This window comes from Dendrobates tinctorius, unplaced genomic scaffold (genome assembly GCF_039654945.1).
Source record: "Dendrobates tinctorius isolate UK_male_01 unplaced genomic scaffold, ASM3965494v1 ptg000403l, whole genome shotgun sequence".
NCBI classification, from domain to species: Eukaryota; Metazoa; Chordata; class Amphibia; order Anura; family Dendrobatidae; genus Dendrobates; species Dendrobates tinctorius.
This window is the reverse complement of record NW_027362068.1, coordinates 1,003,294-1,025,303: the sequence shown is the minus strand read 5'-3', so window position 1 is coordinate 1,025,303 and position 22,010 is coordinate 1,003,294. Positions and strand designations below refer to the sequence as shown.

The following is a 22,010-nucleotide window of genomic DNA, read 5'->3' as shown; positions in this document are numbered from 1 at the left end:
GCGCAGTGTGTCGTTCTGATTTATAGGTCAGTACTTGCAGATAATGTCTTTTATTGGTGTAAACTGAGGCTGGATGGAGTAGAGAATGTGATAGAGGATCTATTGTCTGGAGGGAGAGAAAAATTCATTTTATTAAACAAAGAGGATCAGGGTTCATTTAACCCCTTAACCCCCAAGGGTGGTTTGGAAGTTCATGACGGGCCAAGGTTTACAGTTCTGACCACTGTCCCTTTATGAGGTGATAACTCTGGAGCTTCCATGGATCCCGGTGATTCTGACAATGTTTTCTCGTTATATATTGTCCTTCATGTTAGTGGTAAAATTTCATTCATGTAACTTGTGTTTATTTGTGAAAAAAACGGAAATTTGGCGAAAATTTCCAACTTTGAATTTTTATGCCCTTAAATCACAGAGATACGGCACACAAAATACTTAATAAGTAACATTTCCCACATGTTTACTTTACATCAGCACAATTTTGTAACCAAAAGTTATTTTGTTAGGAAGTTATAGGGTTAAAAGTTGACCAGCGATTTCTCATTTTTACAACACCATTTTATTTTTACAAACCACATCACATTTGAAGCCACTTTGAGGGGTCTATATGATAGAAAATACCCCAAAGTGACACCATTCTAAAAACTGCACCCCTCACGGTGCTCAAAACCAGGTTCATTACATTTATTAACCCTTCAGGTGCTTCACATGAATTTTTGGAATGTTTACAAATTAAAAATGAACATTTTACTTTTTTTCACAAAAAATGTACTTCAGATCCATTTTTTTTGTATTTTACCAAGGGTAAGAGGAGAAATTGGACTGGAAAAGTTGTCCAATTTGTCCTGAGTACGCTGATACCTGATATATGGGGGGGAACCACTGTTTGGGCGCATGGCAGAGCTCAGAAGGGAAGGAGCGCCATTTGACTTTTTCAAACTAAAATTGGCTGGAATTCAGATCGGACGCCATGTCACGTTTGGAAAGCCCCTGATGTGCCTAAACAGTGGAAACCCCCCCACAAGTGACCCCATTTTGGAAACTAGACCCCCCAAGGAACTTATCTAGATGTGTGGTGAGTACTCTGAACTGCCAAGTGCTTCACAGAAATTTATAACGTAGAGGCGTAAAAATAAAAAAATCATTTTTCAGAAAGATGATCTTTTCGCCTTCAATTTTTTATTTTCACAAGGGTAACAGGAGAAATTGGACCCCAAAATTTGTTTTCCAATTTGTCCCGAGTACGTTGATACCCCATATGTGGGGGTAAATCACTGTTTGGGCACACAACAGAGCTTGAAAGCGAAGGAGCACCGTTTGACTTTTTCAACGCAGAATTGGTGTCACGCCGCAGCTGCGGCTCCCCCCGGGGTCACAATCCCCGCCGCGGTCACAATCCCCGCCGCGGTCCCTGGCGGCTCCCACGCCGCGGTCTCGCCTGCCCCAGCCCTCACCGCGATCTTCCCGTCCGTCTTACCGGGTGCTCGCTGCCGCCCGGCCTCCTCAGCGTCCACGGATCCGCGCTTTCCCCCGGCTTCCTGCTCCTCGCCGGGCGCGCGCTCATACTATTGTCAGGGGGGCGCGCGCTCTCCATTCCCTCTGAGGGCGCGCGCTCTCCTCCGCCTGTTCAGCTAGGGTCATGACCTGGAAGCTCCTGAGCAGTTGCCCTATATCAGGCCGCCTCTTCCTCCACACAGTGCCTGATGATCTTTTGAGCCCTGCTTTGGATCCTGGCCCTCTGTGCTCTGTGCGCGCTCCTCCTTCCTACCCGTTCTCACCTAATAGTGTCTCTCCGCTTTTCTCTCCCCTAGGACCCGGATTCCTGAGGTCCTGATCCGTGCTGTTCTGGTCTCCTGGTGGTGAATCCAGTCCGTGTCTGCCTCCTGCGTTTCCATCCGTGTTCCTGATCTGTCCGCCTCCTGTGGTCCTCTCCTAAGGAGTCCTCCTTCCAGTCTCTCCTGTGTTCTGTAGGGTCCCCTCGGCCCCTTCCTTGGGTACCAGCTGCCGTGGTGATAGTTACCCGCGGGCCTGCCCCAAACACTCCCTGTATAGGGGGTGGTCCACCTGGTCAGCTCGCCCGTGGGAGGTTCGTTGCCACGGTCCAGCGGGTCCACTCCAAGAGTACGACCTAAGTCTCACAATTGGCTGGAATTGAGATCGGACGCCATGTCGCGTTTGGAGAGCCCCTGATGTGCATAAACAGTGGAAACCCCCCAATTCTAACTCCAACCCTAACCCCAACACATCCCTAACCCTAATCCCAACCCTAATCCAAACCCAAACCCTAATCCTAATCCAAACCATAACCCTAACTTGAGCCACAACCCTAACCCTAACTTTAGCCCCAACCCTAACCCTAGCCCCAACCCAAACCCTAAGTTTAGCCCAAACCCTAACCCTAACTTTAGCCCCAACCCTAACCCTAACTTTAGCCCCAACCCTAACTATAACTTTAGCCCAAACCCTAATCCAAGCCCTAACCCTAACGGGGTTTTTCCCTGAACTAAGAAGGTGATAAAGGGGGGTTTAATTTACTATTTATAGCGGGTATTTATGTTCAGCGGTATGATAAAGCATTGTTTTTTCCCTCGTTTTTATTTTTTTTTTACGGTGTTCACTAAATACTAAATATGTGTACTTTTGGGTTTTTTAATTTACATAAAGAAATGTATTTTTTGGAACAATATTTTTTTTTCTTTATTTAGGAATTTTTAAAAAATATTTTTACACATGTTATTTTTTTTTATTTTGTCCCAGGGTGGGACATCACTATATATATGTGTCAGATTACTGATCTGACACTTCACAGAGCACTGCAGGCACTGACAAACCACCTCCCTGCAGGACCCGGAAGGATCCCGCGGCTATCTTGGATGCAGGGGCCTGCAGGAAGGAGGCCCTCAGAACAATGCAATCACATTGCGTTGTTCTGAGGGTCTCAGGGAAGCATGCAGGGAGCCCCCTCCCGGCGCGATGCTTCCCTATACCACCGGAACGCTGTGTTCATGTTTGATTGCAGTGTGCCGGAGGTTAAAGTTCCGGGAGCGGTCTGTGACCGCTCCTGGCACTTAGTGCCGGGTGTCAGCTGTGATAATCAGCTGACACCCGGCCGTGATCAGTCGCACTCCCCTCATGAGCGCGGCTGATCGCGTATGACGTACTATCCCGTCCTTGGGCATTAAGGCCCAGGGCACATGGACGGGATAGTACGTCATATTTCAGAAAGGGGTTAATAAAGTTTTAGAAGTGTTTGTAACCTGCAGGTTGTTATAACCCCTGTCTATCAGCCGCTTACTGACGACCGCAGCTTCTTTAGTTAATGCATCTTTCGTGAATCAGACGCCTATTATACGATAATATTCCCCACCCAGTACAGAAGGCACAGTTGGTTTGGATGTAAACTGGATCCATGTAACAGGCTGCTGCCACTGACTTTCTTCCTAAAGACGGTTGTTTCCACTTTTTTGGTGTGTGAATTGCTGGACAAGAAAATGTTGAGGCGAATAACAGTGAATTTAAGATTGACATTATTAGAATTTACGGAGGCAGAAAAATGATCTCCTGTAAGTGGTCTCCTCGCCAGACTACAACCAGGTCGTCCAGATACCCGCCAAATCATCTGATATCATCGATAAAAGAATTGTTACTGGAAAATATGAGTTTCTTCCCACTAGGACATATAACGTATAGCTAAAGACAGGGAGAATCTTGAGCCCATTGGGTGTCCAGAACCCGGAGAAGGTGCTTGCAGTCAAACATAAAAAGATTGTGGCCTAGGAAATATTGAAGATTCATAATGATAACTTCCTTTACAGAATAGTCACTGTACTTGTCCAAATGGTGTCTAATGGCTGAAACAGTTAGATTGTGAGGGCTGGTAGAGTAATGGTTCACCGCATCGCACGTAATGAACCAGTAGTCGTCCATCCATGTAAAATGTTCAAAAACACCCTGTACAGTAGTAATGTCCTTCACATAACCAGGGATCCTGATCACTACTGGCTGGAGATGATCATCCAGTACTCATTTAAGAAAACGATGCCCGAAATAATGGAGCGGAGGGGAGATGGAAAAACCCCTTTATTTGGTTTTGAGAAGAGCATGGAAAATGGGTATTATGAGATGGTCAAGTAGTAGCCATCTTTGGAGTTTCCTGTTTATGACACCCAAAGTGACACCTTCCCCAAAAGCTTAGAAAGGGCATGCTTGAAGGAGTCGAAAGGATTAGAAGAAAAGGGGTTTGTAGATGGTCCAGGCACCCAATATGTCATAGGCTAATTTCATAAATAATGCTGTATCCAAAATGGTGATACAACCCCTCTTGTCGGACTGTCTTATGGTGAGACCAGAATTAGCCTGCACATCAGCAACAACCTGGAACTCAGCGGTACTGGTGGAGCTGAAATGATGGCCGAGTCTGGTCCGAGCATGGAGCGACTTTAGAGCTCTTTCAACAAAAGTCTGAAATAAATCCAGGGAGGAGACCCTGGATTGTAAAGGATAACATGATGAGATCTTAGGGACTATCCAAATGTCCTTGTCCATTAAAAAATCAGAGGTCTCATCCATGTTCTGGAGTGACCTTAAGGTGAGTAAAGCATTGTGTTCTTGTAAAGAACAAGCAGAGATGTCAACTGGCGGAGTCAGAGAATTAGGACGATCAAGGATGGTTGTTTGAGGCTTATTGGATATTGCGCCTAGATACCAAATTCCACAAGGGAATGAATTATAAAAATGATTTGTTCTATATTCATCATTTCTATTAACCATTCAATGTCCAGACTTCATTTGTTTTGTGTTACAGCTGCTGCATTTCATTAATCAATTATTTCTCTTTGCTTTTATTTATACCTGTCTGTATGTTCTCACTGTATCCTATGACTAATGGCGCACCGTCGTGCCAGAAATGCGTCAGGTTGTTTTATTGTTTTATTTTTAATCATGTCTAAATAAACTTGTTTTCATTTTATCTGGTTGGTGTGCCAGAAACATATGCTTTCCTAGCTTACTCGTCAGTTTATCCTCGGGAATCAATGTTTCCATTCAGTGACAGGAAGCAGAAGGCGTGCTGGATGGATCTTATGTATACCGAAGTATTCTGCCACCGATGTACGCGGGTGAGATGTGACTGAGGGATGTGAACACGGTTCTCTGTATAAGCAATGGCAGATAGCGTTACTCGCCAACTTCTATTCCTGAAGAACTGCACGTGATTAGTCCAGAAGGATGATGCAGTGATGTATTCAACAGGTTTATTCCCAGTACCTTGATGAGATGAGGGGAGATACCAGGGAAGATGAAGGGATGAAGATGAGGTAGAAATTAGTACTGCAGGTTGGAGCTGGTATTAGAAGCACAAAGTTAGAGGTAACAAGAGAATCTTTTCTCCAGGACTGTAGCATGTGTTGTCCAAGATGGCACTGACCACAGGAAGGAAGAGAGATAAAGATAGGAGGGGTTGCAGAAAGAAAGGTATTATGGGTAAAGGACAGTAACAACACATGAACAACATAATATGACAATGGACAGTAGATGGCAGCAAATTACAACAAATACAATATATGATAGAATTAAACCATATATATATTCAATAATGTTCTGTAAGGACTGAAAGTCTTTGCAAACCATTTAGCTAACAGCCCACTAAAGCCAGACAGTAGTTTGCAAAAGGTAAATGTTAAACAATCATCCTATTCATCTCATTTGTATCTCAAGGTCTCAAACCATTGTGCACCCAGCCTCTAGGCCCATTGTGTGGAATGGGATAGTAGACCCAGAGGACCGTCACTATACGGGGTCTCACATACAGTCCCAGGTGATGGGTTTATGGAATATGCTTCCTTCTTTGAGCTAAAGGCAAATGTTTACGGGGGAGGGAGGAAAAGATGCCTCATGTTTAGTCAGACAGTTGGGAGAGAGACTACGAAGGGACAGGATCAAGGATGATGTCCTGGAGGACATGGATGGATGGCCGATGGAGTTTGGAGATCAGCTTTTAGCTGGAGGGGTATCCATGAGCTACAATCGTGACATCCATCGTCTGGAGGAACATAGGTTCTGACAGCACACTATACCCTATTATTACAGACCCTCTCATCTCTTGGCATCACTGACTTGGCCCTATCTTGGATCTCCTCACCTTGCCCCTTATCTGTTGGAGTCCCACATGGTTCAGTCCTAGGGCCTCTGCTCTTCTCCATCCACACCTTCGGCCTCGGACAGCGCATAGAATCTCACAGCTTTCAGTATCACCTCTACACTGATGACACACAGATCTACATCTATGGACCAGATATCACCTCCCTACTAACCAGAATCCCACAATGTATGTCTGCTATTTCATCCTTCTTCTCCGCTAGACTTCTAAAACTTAATATGGACAAAACAGAAATCATCATCTTTCTTCCATCTCACTCAACTCCCCCAACAGACCTATCCATTTAAGTAAATGGCTGTTCACTTTCCCTAGTCCTACAAGCTTGCTGCCTTGGCGTAATCCTTGACACTGATCTCTCCTTCAAACCACCTATCCAAGCTCTTTCCACTTCCTGCCGACTTCAACTCAAAAATATTTCCCGGATCCGTACATTCCTCAATCAAGAATCTGCAAAAACCCTAGTCCATGCCCTCATCATCTCCTGCCATGACTACTGCAATCTCCTTCTCTGTGGCATCCCCTCTAACACTCTCGCACCCTTCTAATCTATTCTAAACTCTGCTGCCCGACTAATCCACCTCTCCCCCCACTATTCCCCGTCCTCTCCCCTTTGTCAATCCTTGTACTGGCTCCCCATTACCCAAAGACTCCAGTTCAAAACCCTAACCATGACATACAAAGCCATCCACAACCTGTGTCCTTCATAGATCTGTGACCTCGTCTCCCGGTACTTACCTGCACACAACCTCTGATCCTCACAAGATCTCCTTCTGTACTTCCCTCTTATCTCCTCTTCCCACAATTGCATACAAGATTTCTCCCGCGCATCCCCCATACTCTGGAACTCTCTACCCCAACATATCAGACTCTCACCTACCATCGAAACTTTCAAAAAGAACCTGAAGACCTACCTCTTCCGACAAGCCTACAACCCGCAGTAACCACCGATCGACCAAACCGCTGCACAACCAGCTCTACCCTCGCCTACTGTGTCCTCACCCATCCCTTGTACATTGGGAGCCCTCACAGGCAGGGTCTTCTCTCCTCCTGTACCAGTCGTGACTTGTATTGTTTAAGATTACTGTACTTGTTCTTATTATGTATACCCCTCCTCACATGTAAAGCGCCATGGAATAAATAGAGCTATAATAATAAATAATATTAATAATACCAGCTGGAGATACCAAAAGCTGTGGGCCAAGCAAAAGTTGAGAGACAGTGGGTATCACCTGGTATGGGGGGCAGTGGAACTATTGATTTCAGGTTGGGAACTTGTGGACTGAGGACATTGTATTTTGGCCATCTACCTGAATTTGTTGTACAACCATGGATGTATGGAATAAAAATAGTTGCATCATTAACCTGCCTAGGTGATTACTACAACCCACAACCTCAGATCTTCACAACACAACCGGATTTCCCCCATCGAAATGGGGAGGGAAGAACGGACAAATGTCCCTTTGGACTTGGGGACAGGGACAGCAGGCACTGCGTTTGTCTTAATCCCTCTCTAGACTGCAAGACTTTTGGCCTCTGGAGTCCTGCTGTTGGAGTATTTGTCAACAAGTGTTGGTCTTGCAGAGGCCCCCTTTGGCTTCCTGTCATGGAGATACTGGTGAAGGTCCTCTGGGCAGTTCCACAAAAACTGCTTAGTTGAGATGAGCTCCTTCTGCAGCTGAGCAACTGCTCTCAGTAGGACCTGCAAGTGATCAGCCTAGCTGTCTGCAGGACCCAGCTGCATACTTCACAGCTTCTTCCGGTACATCTGAGGGATCAAGTTGTACTGCTGGATCAGGGTGGTCTCACTGGGCAGCTACCCAAAGATTTCCAAGGACTTACTCCTGAGGCAAGGGGTTAAGAACCGGACCCACTGGTCCTCAGGTCAGATGGTACTGACGGACACTTTCTTGCTGGCATTTGAAAAAACTTGCCAAGTCTCCTTTGCCCAGAAGGGCAAGTCCTCCGCTCGCAGCTTTGGACCTGGATCTCAGGGGACTCTCAACTTGCTGGGGTTTGCAACTGAAGCTGGAGCTCGAAGCATTTGTGCTCTCGCTGACGTTCTGCAGCTTGCTCACGACATTCTGCCATGAGAGTCTCATTGGTGGCCTTGTCTCCAGCCTGGAGAATGGCCAGTTGAGCTTGCATCCGAGCCTGCTTGGCTGAAGGGATGGGTAGGTGGTGAGCGGCAAACTGCAGTAGTGACTGCCAGTGACTTGCTCCTAGGGGAGCCTGGGCTGGAGTCCCCTTTTGCTTGAGAAATCTTGTCTTCCACTTCTTCCGTAGCATTTACCATCTCCCTAGCTCTGCTCCTGGTGCCACTCGCCATCCTTGCAATCTTTGGTAACTGACACAGAACAGCAACCTGATGTACCCACACACCTTACAGTATTTGCACTTGGACTGTCTAGTGATGAGCTAATCTTAAGACCCCGGTGGTATAAGCTACAGCTGGTAGTCTTTGGTGTCTTGGAATATGGATCCCACACACTCACACACTATTACGTCGATCCCACAGCGCTGCCACCAAATGTGAAGGATCTCAACCTCGCCACCCCGCATGATGTCAATATTACTTCAGCGGTTCATGTGGTAAGGTTTCCCCACCTGTACCAACTTGACGTTCCGCATCCTCTGTGGACACGTAAGGTCACATTAGCACAGTTTTAAACAGACACCCCCTGTCCTCACAGGCAGTGAGAGGATGTGGCCGACACAGTTACTGACGTGGCACTCACCCACAACCCTGACAGGTTTACAGGCCCCTTTCACTAGCACCAGTGAAACAAGGCCTGGTCAGCCCGGTAGGACTGCCACTAGTTCCTCATTCGATATGCTCATGGTCCGTTAACAGGGTTATATGGGGTCTAAAACCAGCCCCGGTATTATGGAAAATTAAACTGAGATATGGACGTGTGGATTCATGGATCAAGATAAAAGAGTAGACCAATGTTAAATAATATATTTAATCACCTTAAGGGATAGCTGGTGGAATGTGAATTCTGACTTTGGAGCTGAGAGGTAGGACCACTTGCGAAGCCAGGTATCTTGTTACAGCTACACATGCTTACAGAACGATTGTAATCTACCATCACATCCCCCATAGTATATCCACTCACTGCGCGCACAGGGAGTTTTCTGTTTTGGTGTATTTTTAACTTGACATAAATAAAAATAGTTTTTAAAGGTCATATGTTCACCTGACAAATATTCCCTTATAGATATTTAATAATTATGATGCTCTACCGTGAGCGCTGTGCGTGGCTACTCTACTGCTAGTGAAATGCGTGGGTAGTCTCCCGCAAGCGCTGTTGGTGGCAGATCATATGATTATTTAACCCACATTTCCGGATGCTTTGACCATTTTATCACTGGGACCAAAGAATCTGTAAATTCATGTTCTCCAGTGATGTGGACATGAGTTTGGGGTTCAAGGCTCAAAGGGACCAGAGAAGAAACAACAAATATTCTCACCTGGACACTAAACATGGCGATGTGATGGAACTCTCCACGGCCGCCTTGTTTCACAGGGACCGTCATAAAGAACCGGCTGCCATCTTTAGAAAATATTGGTTCCTCATTCTGTGGGACAAAGATCAAAAAGCATCAACCTTTCCCTGACTCCACCATAAATATTCTCTCCAGTAATGGTCGGGATTATCTTATGTAATATTCTGCATGCAACAATTGTGGCCAGCTTCAGCAATACATTGCCTTTCTGCTGGCCTTATTATGTCAACCCATAGCTCCCTGTGGCCATACATATTATACCCATGTGCCCTACACCATCATTACTCCAGGTACCCACCTCGCCTTTCCCCCTCAGCACTCGGTTCCCAACCTTCCTTCCTCCTGTGCCTCGCTCTCCCACCTCGACTTCCTGTGCCCCACCCTCCTGCCTTCTGTGCTTTTCCTTCCTGCACCCCTCCCTCCTACCTAACGTGGCCCACCCTGCTATCTCTTGTGCCACCCCACCTCAGCATCCTGTGCCCCACCCTTCTGATCCAGCACCCTATAACCTGCTTTCCCACCTCTGTACCCTATGCCCAGGTCAACTGGCTCACGTGTCCCACCCTACAGCCTCCTGTGCCCTGTTCTTCTAATGTGGCACCCTATACTCTGTCTTCCCATCCTGTAACCTGCACCCCAACCCTTCCGACTACTGCAATGTTTTCCTGGCTCCTGTGCCCCGACCACCTGCCTTTGCGTCTTGTGTCCTGCCGTCCCACCTAAATGTCATTTTCCCCGCCCTCTCACTTCAGCGCCTTATGTACCATCCTCCCACTACGTTTTGTGCCCAGCCCTCACACCTGTGCGTCCTTAATGTTGACACATTGGAAAACCAGAATAAATCCTTCTGCTTATCAGTGATCTGTGTCCACAGTCCAGAAATCTAATATATGAGACATCGACTGCGGTCACTGGAAATAGTAAAATCATGATAATCACAGTCAGGATAATCTGTAGAAGTTCCTGCAGCCTAAAAAAACAGATGCCTTAATTGCTGTTATTACGGACGGTGCAAAAACTTGCTCTATGTTTACGGACGGTGCTGGAATTTCAGGATAATTGGCAAACTAGACGTTCTTTGCTCGGCCGCCCGGCATCTACAGTCCTGGAAATCTTTACCTGTTTTGCCAGCCATACTTCAGAGACAATTTCATATTTCTGTAACAGAAAAATTGTTGCAATGAATGTGAGAAGTGATGAGTCCAGAATCCCCAATAACACAACCTGTGAGGTTCCGGGAGGCTCAGGAGCAGCAGTATGGTGGAGTCCCTGGACACCTACTGGTAGAGATATGGGTGATGTAACCTCTTACTTTGCTGCAGGCCCCGGTCGTTGTTTCACAGACAGTGAGAATGGAGATGTTCTGCAGCCGGTTCAGCCATCTGACCACAGCCCGGGTGTTACTGATCCACTTCACCATTGTGATGTAATAATCCCTGAAGGAGGAAGAGGAAGAAAGTGAAAGAGGATAGAGGGACAGATGAGGAAAAGGGAAACAAAGGGGAGAGACAAAGAGGAGGCGAGAAGGAGGCAAAGGCGAGGAGGAGACAAAGAAATGGTAAGGGGGAGACAAAGAGGAGGCGAGGGTGTCACAAAGTGTAAAGCTGGTGGGTGTGGACCTTGGAGGGATTTAACTAAGTGACTGCCTGGTTTTCACTAGGGCCTCTGGTGGGGAGGTTAGGCTTGACTGCAGGTAGTCGCCAGGTACCACTCCATGGCAATCTTACGGTCTGCTGACCAGAGTTGTCAGAGGAACGGGTACGTGGCACAGAAGGGCAAAGCGTAAATGTGGTCAGAAGGTGCGAGGTCTGGGCAAGCGGCACAAGATCAGTAGCAGTAACCGAGGTCAAGGGTGGAGAGGTCAGGAAGGATGGGAGAACTAGCTGGGTCATCAACAGGAAGCGGAATACAGAAGAAAACATACACGTGAACAAACAAGATAGGAACCAATGTTCGTGCAAGAGGTGCTGGAAGGAGCTGCCTTACATAGAGCCTGCTCGCATGGGAGAAGACAGGGAGCCAGATCTATGCAGGACACAGCATGGTTAAATTCCTGCTCCTCTATGGCCAGATGGAACCACCATACTTACTAGCAGTGCAAAGGAGTGCAGTGGGAAACAAACCTCATTGTACCGACCTCATGTAAGGAGACACCACAAGGTGACCATGGTGAGTGGGGCGGCGCTGAGAATGCACATGGATAATCGCCATGTCAGTACCCCTCTTACGCCATCTCTTCCTTAGACTAGTCCGATGGGGAAACCGCTGAAGAATCGCAGGGGTATAGATGTTGTCAGATGGCTCCCAAGACCTCACTCCAGGACTGAAACTCTAAATTAACTAGATAAAAGATCCTCCCCCGAACCTTCTTGGAATCCAAGATATCATTTGCCTCAGGCACAGGCATAGAGGTCAGAGTTAACGACTTGGAGAAACGGTTAAGAACCACCGGTTTGAGGAGAGAGACATGGAAGGAATTGGGGATCTGTAGGCTCACAGGGAGCTGAAGTTGTAACTCCGCTGTATTTGTACTCTGTTTACCCGGCATTACTCTGTATATCTCTGTTTTAACCCTTCGCTCCTTTCCCTCTAATGAGCTGGAATGCTGTTGTCAGTTACCTGTGTGGATGCTGCTCAGTTCCCGGCTCCACCGCATAGCCGTACATGCGTGTGTGGCTCCGCTGCACTGCATGACCACCCGCTTGTGTGGTCCCTGGCTGCCGCTGTGGAAAGCTATCCGTGGGTTGCAAGGTCCTCTGCAGTTGTACATGACTTACCACATGTGAATCATAGAATCATAGAATCGTAGAGTTGGAATGGACCTCCTGGGCCATCTGGTCCAACCCTCTGCTCAAAGCAGGATTCGCTAAATCATCCCAGTCAGATGTCTGTCCAACCTCTGTTTGAAGACTTCCATTGAAGGAGAACTCACCACTTCTCGTGGCAGCCTGTTCCACTCATTGATCACTTTAACTGTCAAAAAGTTTTTTCTAATATCTAATCTGTGTCTCCTCCCATTCAGTTTCATCCCATTGCTTCTAGTCTTTCCTTGTGCAAATGAGAATAAAGATGATCCTTCTACAATATGACAGCCCTTTAGATATTTGTAGACAGCTATTAAGTCTCCTCTCAGTCTTCTCTTTTGCAAACTAAACAATCCCAAATCCTGCAACCTTTCCTCATAAGACAGGGTTTGCAGACCGGTCACCATTCTGGTTGCTCTTTTCTGAACTTGCTCCAGTTTGTTGATGTCTTTTTTAAAATGTGGCGCCCAAAACTCGACACAATATTCCAGATGAGGTCTGACCAAAGAGGAGTAGAGGGAAATAATGACTTCACGTGATCTAGACTGTATGCTTCTGTTAATACATCCTAGAATTGCATTTGCCTTTTTTTCTGCTGCATCACACTGTTGACTCATATTCAGTCTGTGATCTATTAGTATACCCAAGTCTTTTTCACATGTGCTGTTGCTTAGCCCTATTCCTCCCATTCTGTATATGCTTTTTACATTTTTATTGCCCAGATGTAGTACATTGCATTTTTCCCTGTTAAAAATCATTCTGTTAGTTGCTGCCCACTAATCCAGTTTATTTAAATCTTTTTGAATCCTCTCTCTCTCCTCTCTAGTATTAGCTATCCCTCCTAGCTTTGTGTCATCAGCAAATTTAATCAGTTTACCCTCAATTCCTTCATCTAAATCGTTGATAATGATGTTGAACAATACAGGGCCCAGGACAGAGCCCTGTGGTACCCCACTTGAGACATTCTTCCAACTGGATGTGCAGCCATTTACGACCACTCTTTGGGTCCGATCACTAAGCCAGTTATGAATCCACCTAACAGTTGCCTTGTCCATTCCATACTTAAAAGCTCCAAAACAATAATGTCACCAATAGTGATTAAAAGGATGCCAATAAATGGGTAATCCCAAGAAGAAGATGGGAACATCCAAACGCATCAATCAGGATATAAAACGTTGCTAATGTATCATGTCAGGCAACAATTTATAAACAGGATACAGCATTTAACAGTTAGCACACAATGCCATAACCAATTGCATATATATCTACTGTGTTTGGCTAAACCAAAAGGAGGTTTATAGCCACAAAATACTAGAAGGTGAGATATATAAAATAGGAACGATCTCACCGGTTTTTGCAGACGGCCAGGAGTCTCCAGGGATACTCTGTGTACACACAGGGAGGTAGCGATAGGAATACAATACCCTGTCAAATCCCTCAAAAACTAACCATCATGAATCCCCAGACTCCTGCCCTTACAAGGGCAGTCCACAGCTCACCCTATATTGCACATGCCTTGCACTTTCCCTTAGAAGCGCTCTTCTAAGGGAAAGTGCAGGGCATGTGCAATATAGGGTGAGCTGATGATGGTTAGTTTTTGAGGGATTTGACAGGGTATTGTCTTCCTATTGCTACCTCCCTGTGTGTACACAGAGTATCCCTGGAGACTCCTGGCCGTCTGCAAAAACCGGTGAGATCGTTCCTATTTTATATATCTCACCTTCTAGTATTTTGTGGCTATAATCCTCCTTTTGGTTTAGCCAAACACAATAGATATATATGCAATTGGTTATGGCATTGTGTGCTAACTGTTAAATGCTGTATCCTGTTTATAAATTGTTGCCTGACATGATACATTAGCAACGTTTTATATCCTGATTGATGCGTTTGGATGTTCCCATCTTCTTCTTGGGATTACCCATTTATTGGCATCCTTTTAATCACTATTGGTGACATTATTGTTTTGGAGCTTTTAAGTTAAATATTAAAAGTTATTTTTTAACCTCACTTACTGCTGTATAGACATATAAGTTTTGGGGTGAGATATATGTGTCATTTTTGACCAAAAATTGGCATTTTTGCTATATTTCTCATTCCATACTTAGTCATTTTTTCAATAAGGATTGTATGAGATACTTTGTCAAATGCTTTGCTGAAGTCAAGATATACTATATCTACAGCATTTCCTTGATCCACCCAATCAGTGATTCCGTCATAGAAGGAAATTACGTTAGTCTGACATGACTTATTAGTTACAAACCCATGCTGACTCTGTTTAATCACTTCATTCTTATCCAGGTATTGACATACATGTTGTTTAATAATTTGTTCAAAGATCTTTCCTGGTATAGAAGTCAGACTCACCGGCCTATAGTTGCCTGGGTCCACCTTCTTGCCCTTTTTGAAGATAGGAACAACATTTGCTCTTCTCCAGTCTTCTGGGACTTCTCCTGTTCTCCAAGAATTTTCAAAGATTATGGAGAGGGGTTAAAAAATTTCTTCTGCTATCTCCTTCAGTACTCTGGGGTGTAATTCATCTGGACCTGGAGACTTGAATTCATTTATGTTAGCTAAGTGTTTCCTCACTATCTTTCTGTTTATAGATATCCTGGATTCTTCTATTCCCTTAATAGGACAGTGAAGAACAGTTGATGTTACATTTCCTTTCTGAGAGAAAACAGATGCAAAATAGGAATTTAAAAGTTCGGCCTTCTCAACATCCTGTCTTACCATTTCATCATTTTCATCCTGTAAAAATCCTATAGCATCTTTGACTTTTCTTTTACTTTTGACATATCCCCAAAATCCTTTATTATTGCTTTTGACATCTCTTGCAAGCCTCAATTCATTGTCAGCTTTAGATAATCTGATTTGTGCCCTGCAGGTTCTGCAGACAGCATTATATTCTTCTTTAGATATGCCTCCCTCTTTCCATTTTATAAACATTTTTTTCTTCCTTTTTAGCATGTGCTTAAGTTCTGTGTTCATCCATCCTGGCGTCCTTAAATGCTTCCTATTCTTCCCTCTTTTCGGAATTGTTAACAATTGTTCTTTGAGAATTTCATTTTTCAAGATTTCCCTCCTTCCTGGACATTTTTGTCTTTAAGGATATCCAGCCATTGGATCCCTCCAATTCTCTTTCTGAATCCCTTAAAATCTGCCTTTCTGAAATCTAACCTTGACGTCTGAGTCTTCACAGGTCTTCCTCCTCTAGTTATCCAAAATTCTAAAATAGCATGGTCGCTACCTCCTAGGGTTCCAGCCACTTTTACCTCCTCAACCATTTCCTCCCTGTTTATAAGGATTAGATCCAAGTTAGCAGTTCCCCTTGTTTTCTCCCCTACCTTTTGGAAGATAAAGTTGTCAGCAAGAGAGGATAAGAATTTCCTTGACCTGTTAGTTTTGCCTGAGAGAGATTCCCAACAAATGTCTGGATAGTTGAAATCTCCCATGACAACTATGTCATATTTTTTGGAGAACTTGGCCATTTGATGCATAAAGAGTTCATCCATATCTTCAGCTTGCACAGGCGGCCTGTAGTAAATGCCTACAATGGTGTCCTTTCCATTGTTCTGTCCTTGTATTCTTACCCAAACAGTTTCCACAGAACTCCCAGTCTCTGAAGCTTCAATCACTGTGCAGATATATGCGTTTCTAACATACAATGCGACACCTCCTCCTCGTTTATCAAGTCTGTTTCTTGCAAATAAGTTGTATCCTTCTAGTCTTGTATTCCAATCATGTGTATTGTCCCACCAAGTTTCAGTGATTCCAATGACATGTGTTCAGGCTTGCAGCCGCTGCCAGGTGTCCTTTGCAATGCTGATTTATGTCTGGCTGTGCTTAGGGTGCACGCGGCCACACCTCCCCTGCTTTTATGAGGAATGGGTGTGTGCTACAATTGCTGCTCCAGCCTATCGCTGAGGCAGCTCCTATATAAAGTTTCCCTGCCCTGTGTGGCGTTGACAGAGCTTCACATCACGTTTCTGAGTCTTGCTATGTCTGTCTGCCTGCAGTTCTAGGTGAGCTGATGCCTGTCTTCCGCCTGCTCTGGGGGGTGAAGTACCCATATCCATTTCTGTCAGTCTGTTATCAGCTTTGGGACAGCTGATGTCTGAGTTCCTGGACTTATCCTGTTTATATGTTGGTACCAAAGTGCTTGTCCTGATTCCTGCTGTGTTATGAAGTCCTAGCCCTGATTCCTGCAGTGTTATGAAGTCCTAGTCCTGATTCCTGCTGTGTTATGAAGTCCTAGTCCTGATTCCTGCTGTGTTATGTTCCTGAAGTCCTTCTGTGTCTTGAACTCTGTGCCGAGTGACTGTGACTCTTTGCTGACTTTCTGTGATCTAACCTGGGTTCATCTTGGAAGTAGGAATCCGGTGTGTCTCCTGAGTTTCTGCTACTCTGTGCTCAGCTTGTTATTCGGTGCAATCCCCGGCCGGTTCCAGTCAAACCCGGCGGGGCTTGCACCAGACCGCTTGAGTTCCTTTTTAGGTCGCTGCCAGATGTCCGGAGCCCGATGACCTTGGCCTCTTGTCCGGAGCCTGATGGCCGCGGCCTGATGTCTGGTGTCTGACGACCACTTCCAGATGTCCGATGCCTGACGTCCTCCGCCAGATGTCCGGATCCTACGCTTCCCTGCCCGATGCCCGGAGCCCGCCGATCACTGCCAGTTGTCCGGAGCCTGATGACTGCAGCCTTTTGTCCGGAGTCTGATGTCCGCAGCCTGATGTCCGGAGCCTGTCGATCGCTGCCAGATGTCCAGAGTCCGATGCCAGTGTTCTGATGTTCTATCTGAGATCCGAGTCCAGATGTCCTGCCTGAGACCTGATGTCATGATGTTCGCCTGGTGTCCTGATGTCTAGATGTTCTGTCTGAGACCTGATGTCCTGATGTCCCCCTGATGCCTTGATGTCCTGATGTCTAGATGTCCTTCCATATGACCTGATGTCCGGCTTGTGCCCTGATGTTCCGATGTCCAGTCCGTGTTCCGATATCCAGTCCGTGTTCCAATGTCCAGTCCGTGTTCCAATGTCCTGTTGGTGTTCCGATGTCCCATCTGTTTTCCGATGTCCTGCCTGTGTCCAGATGTCCTGCCTGAGTCCGGATGTATGTCCGTGTTCCAATGTCCAGATGTCCAGTCCCTGGTTCCGGTGATCCAAATTGTGCTCTTGAGCCGGTCCCACTCGTGTTCCTGGATGGATTCCTCCATGGTGGTTTCCGAGAGTCCCCAGCTCTGTTTTCCCGGTGACGGTCCCGCCAGCGAGTCCTGGACCTGACCAGATGATGCCCGATGCTGTAGTGCCAACGTTCCTGGACCTGTGCTATCCATGTCTTGCTTATGTTCTGATGTCCTGCCGGTTCCCTGGGGTCTTACCCGTGATGGCTCCTGCCGTTGTCTGAAGGCTGCCTGAGGTCAGTGTCTGATGCTCTCCTGCTGTGCCAGTGCTATGCCTGAGGCCTGAGAGAGGCCATCCTAGTATGCCCGAGCCAGAAAACCCTGGACTGCATCAACCCGTAATGACCCTAGCCATCATCTGAAGTCTGCCTGAGGTCGGTGTATGATGTTCTCCTGCTTTGCCTGTGCTACGCCTTAGGCCTGAGAGAAAGACCATCCTAGTATGCCCGTGCCAGACAACCCTGGACTGCCTCAACCCGTGATGACCTCCTGCCATTGTTTGAAGCTAGTCAGAGGTCGGTGTCTGATGTTCTCCTGCTATGCCTGTGCTACGCCTTAGGCCTGAGCGAGGCCATCCTAGTATGCCCGTGCCAGATGACCCTTGACTGCGTCAACCCGTGATGACCTCTTGCTTCGCCTGTCAACCTGAGATGTGTTTCCTTCGTGATGTGCATATTCCAGAACCTGGTGTTTACATGTCTTTTGCTTTATTTAAGTAAATTTTATGCTTCTTCATACCTGAAGTTGTGCTGTGTCTTTTAGTCCTGCGTATGGCCATCTGGTCCACAAGCTCAGCTGCCACAGACCCCGGTCGCTACCCTTCCCTAGTCCGGATAGGGCCGGGTCCCCCCTGTGGTCCAGTGGGTCCACATTCCATGATCACCTGGGACGCATACTCCATCGTCGTTATGGTTCGACGACATGGAAGCATTGGCTGGGTAAGCCACGATCATAACAGAAGTCTGTAGGTCACCGGATTGAGTTGCTTAAAGGGAACCGGTCAGTAGGTTTGTGCACAGTAACTACAGATACTGTCAGGTTGGCACCGTTACACTGATTAAAATGATACCTGGTGATGAAATCCATCTTGTGGTTGTCGCTTAATCTTTATTTTCAGCTTATGAGATTCTCGTGCTTCGGGGACAGCCTGTGTGTGTGTGTGTGTGTGTCTGTGTGGAGGAGTGGTGCTCTGCTTAGGTATTCATACTGATGGCGTATGACAGGTCATCGATCCATATTCTTTAAGCAGATATAGGAGAGGGTACTTGAGGGTGCTGGGAGCAGACCACAAAGAATGGAGATGCTCCAGAAGATTCCCCAACATTATTATTGTATGAGAATTCCACCAAGAGATGTAGTTGCACCCAGTCATCCTGACGGACAGAAATCATGTGGCAAAGGTAACCCTCAAGGATCTGATTTACTCGTTCCACTTGCCAATTGGTCTGTGGTTGGTATGCGGATAACAAGTCCAGCTGGACATTCAGCAATTTACACAAGGCTCTCCAAAACTTATAAAAAAAAACCTGGACTCCACGATCAGAGATTATGTGGAGAAGGAGACCAAATATGTGCTGGAAGAAATGAGTGGCGAGCTTAGGAGCAGAAGGAAGACCAGCTAGAGGTATAAAAAGAGCCATTTAAAAGAACTGATCCACCACAACCCAGATGGTGTTGCAACCCTTGGAGAAGGGCAGTTAATCCGTGATGAAATCCCTAGCGATATGTTGCTGGAGAGCGGAAGGATCCAGCAGAAGTTGGAGGAGACCAGCAGGCTTACCCATGGAAGACTTGTTTCTGGCACATTGTGAACAAGTGGTTACATAGTCTTTGACATCCTTGACCATCGAGGGCCAACAAAAGAAATGAGCATTCAGCTTGGTGGACTGACGTATGCCCATATGACCAGCACACTTGAACTCATGCCCACAGGACAGAATTTTCTTCCTTCTAGTTGAAGGGACAAAGTTTTTGCTAGGAGGAATATCCTCCTGTCAAAGGACATGGGCTACCTCAATAAGTGACTGGGTCTTCCATGGAATTGGTCACATCAAAGTATTGAGACAGGACATCCATTTTAACATTCTTCTCTGCAGGATGGAAAAGTGCCCACCTGACTTGTTGAGGATTCAACCGCTGGGTAGACTGCAGGAAGGTTAGATTTTTATTTTTAGTAGGCTAGAATGAATAGACTTATCTATATGTGTAATTTCTTTCTGGTTGGTCAAGAAAACAGGCTTTTGCTTGTGTAAGCCTGCAATATTGACTTGTAAGTTGACATTTGATGCAACATATTGTGCTGTTATCAGCAAACATCACTAGTCATCAAGGATATGTTAATTACGCATTGTCCAGGCAAGATAGCTTGTTGACTTCCAAAACAGAGGAGGAAAAACTATGCAAATAGATTACATTATCAAAGTATGCAAGTTGGTCATCACCATTCTTCCTCTTCCCCTTATCTGTGAATGCTGATTGAAGGACAATTGTTAACCATAAAAATTGGTTTATATGCCTTTGTATAAGAGCCAGAGATTCATTCAAGACATCCAAACACCCAAAGGACCAGAGCAGCACAGAAGACACCATAGCTCTATCACGAGGGACACAGATTTATCATTCTACAGGATGCCAGCTTAGGGGACCTACGCCCAGGCTGGAAGAATACACATCTGCTACACTGACCATTGCTGAACCATGGATATGTTTGGGAAAACCAGGTTGGGCCCATCCGGTCACCTGGCACTATGGATAAGTTTGGGGAAACCAGTGTGGGGCCATCTGGTCACGTACCTCAATGGACTGTCATCTTCCTAAGATTGTCGTTAGCTCCTCTCTATGTGCGTGTCACAGGTGGGGTAGTCGACCCTGGAAGCTGTGAAGTAACAGCTGCTCTTGTCCCAGCGAATCAGCAGAAGGGTGTGACTCTGTAATGTGCACCATCTTTGGTATTTTGCTGGGACTGTTCTATGTGTTATATGCCTGTTCGGTAGTTCAAAAAAGTATTGCCACACTGTTTTACCCTCACCCTGTGTTCTCTGAGTAATGTTACACCCACGGTAAAAGAAGAGTGGGCATTCGGTGGGACGATCCCTGCAGAACTTGATGGACATACTGGCTGTGGGACGGAAGGTCAGAGGAGAATATCAGTAATCATCCAAATACACAACCACGTAAACATAGAGATCCTGGAAGATGTCATTAATGAACTTCTGAAACATGGCTGGTGTATTACACAGCTCAAAGGGCTTGACGAGATACTCGTAGTGGCCATCAAGGGTATTAAATGCTGTATTTCATCAATCGCCCTTACGGATACGAATCAAGTTTCTCTGAGGTCTAGGATTCTCTCAAATAGCTCAGAAATCAGAGGCAGGAGGTACTTGGTCTTTACAGTGATTTTACTGAGACCTCAATAGTCTATATAGGGCATAGAGAACCAACATTCTTAGTCACGAAGAAGAAGCTGACTCTGGCAGAAGAAGAGGAATCCCTTGGCCAAGTTCTCTTGGATGTATTCCAACATGGCTCGAATCTCAGGCAGAGAAAGATACACCTGCCCCCGGGGTCAGGAAGTGCCAGGAAGAAGGATGACAGCACAGTCAAAAGGTCTGTGTGGGTGGAAGGACCTCAGTCTTCTTTTCACAGAAGAAGTCTGCAAGGCATATTATTGAATGGGCAACTAAACAATGTTCAAAGGCGCATGAGGAGTCTTGGGTGTCACCTTAGCCAGGCAGTTGGAAGCATAGTGTGGTCCCCAGTGAAGTAACTGACTGGAGAACCAATCAATAACCAGTGCTTGTAAACATAACCATGGCAGGCCCAGAAGAACAAAATTCACTGATCTGGATAGTATGTAGAAGGAGATCCCATTAAAATGCAGCGCACTGATCTGCAGTGTAACTGACAGCGTAATGAAACAAACAGGTTCAGCCAGGAGTTGTCCATCTATGGAGGCTACAGACGGGATGATCCAGCTGTTGTGTAGGGAGCTGAAGTCAATGGACCAGAAATTACATGAAGAGCCGGAATCCAGATGGGCAGAGATGGAGAGGGATTTCTCCTGCCAGGTCAAGGTAACTTCACACATTATTAATAATAATAATAATAATAATAATAATATTTATTTATATAGTGCCAACATATTCTGCAGCGCTTTACCATCACTGATTGTGGATACTTCACACTAGACCTTGGAAATCAAGGTCCCAGAGTCTGGAGGAAGAGTGGCAAGGCCACAATCCAAGCTGCTGGAGGTCTAGTGTGAAGTCTCCACAATCAGTGATGGTTTGGGGAGCCATGTCATCTGCTGGTGTAGGTCCACTATCTTTTATCAAGTCCAAAGTCAGCACAGCCGTTTACCAGG

At 46.0% G+C, this 22,010-nt stretch overlaps 1 protein-coding gene across 3 annotated transcripts in view; it reads right to left on the bottom strand.

The window, feature by feature from the left end:
- The window catches only part of DPP10 (dipeptidyl peptidase like 10), a 763,146-nt gene that overhangs the window by 419,798 nt on the left and 321,338 nt on the right, over positions 1–22,010 (bottom strand). For all 3 annotated transcript variants that reach the window (XM_073563825.1, XM_073563827.1, XM_073563826.1), the window contains 3 exons: positions 10,974–11,097; positions 10,781–10,819; positions 9,626–9,733 (listed from right to left, as the gene is read on the bottom strand). In XM_073563825.1, coding sequence (XP_073419926.1) covers positions 9,626–9,733; positions 10,781–10,819; positions 10,974–11,097 — 271 coding nt within the window. The remainder of the gene's footprint in view (positions 1–9,625; positions 9,734–10,780; positions 10,820–10,973; positions 11,098–22,010) is intronic.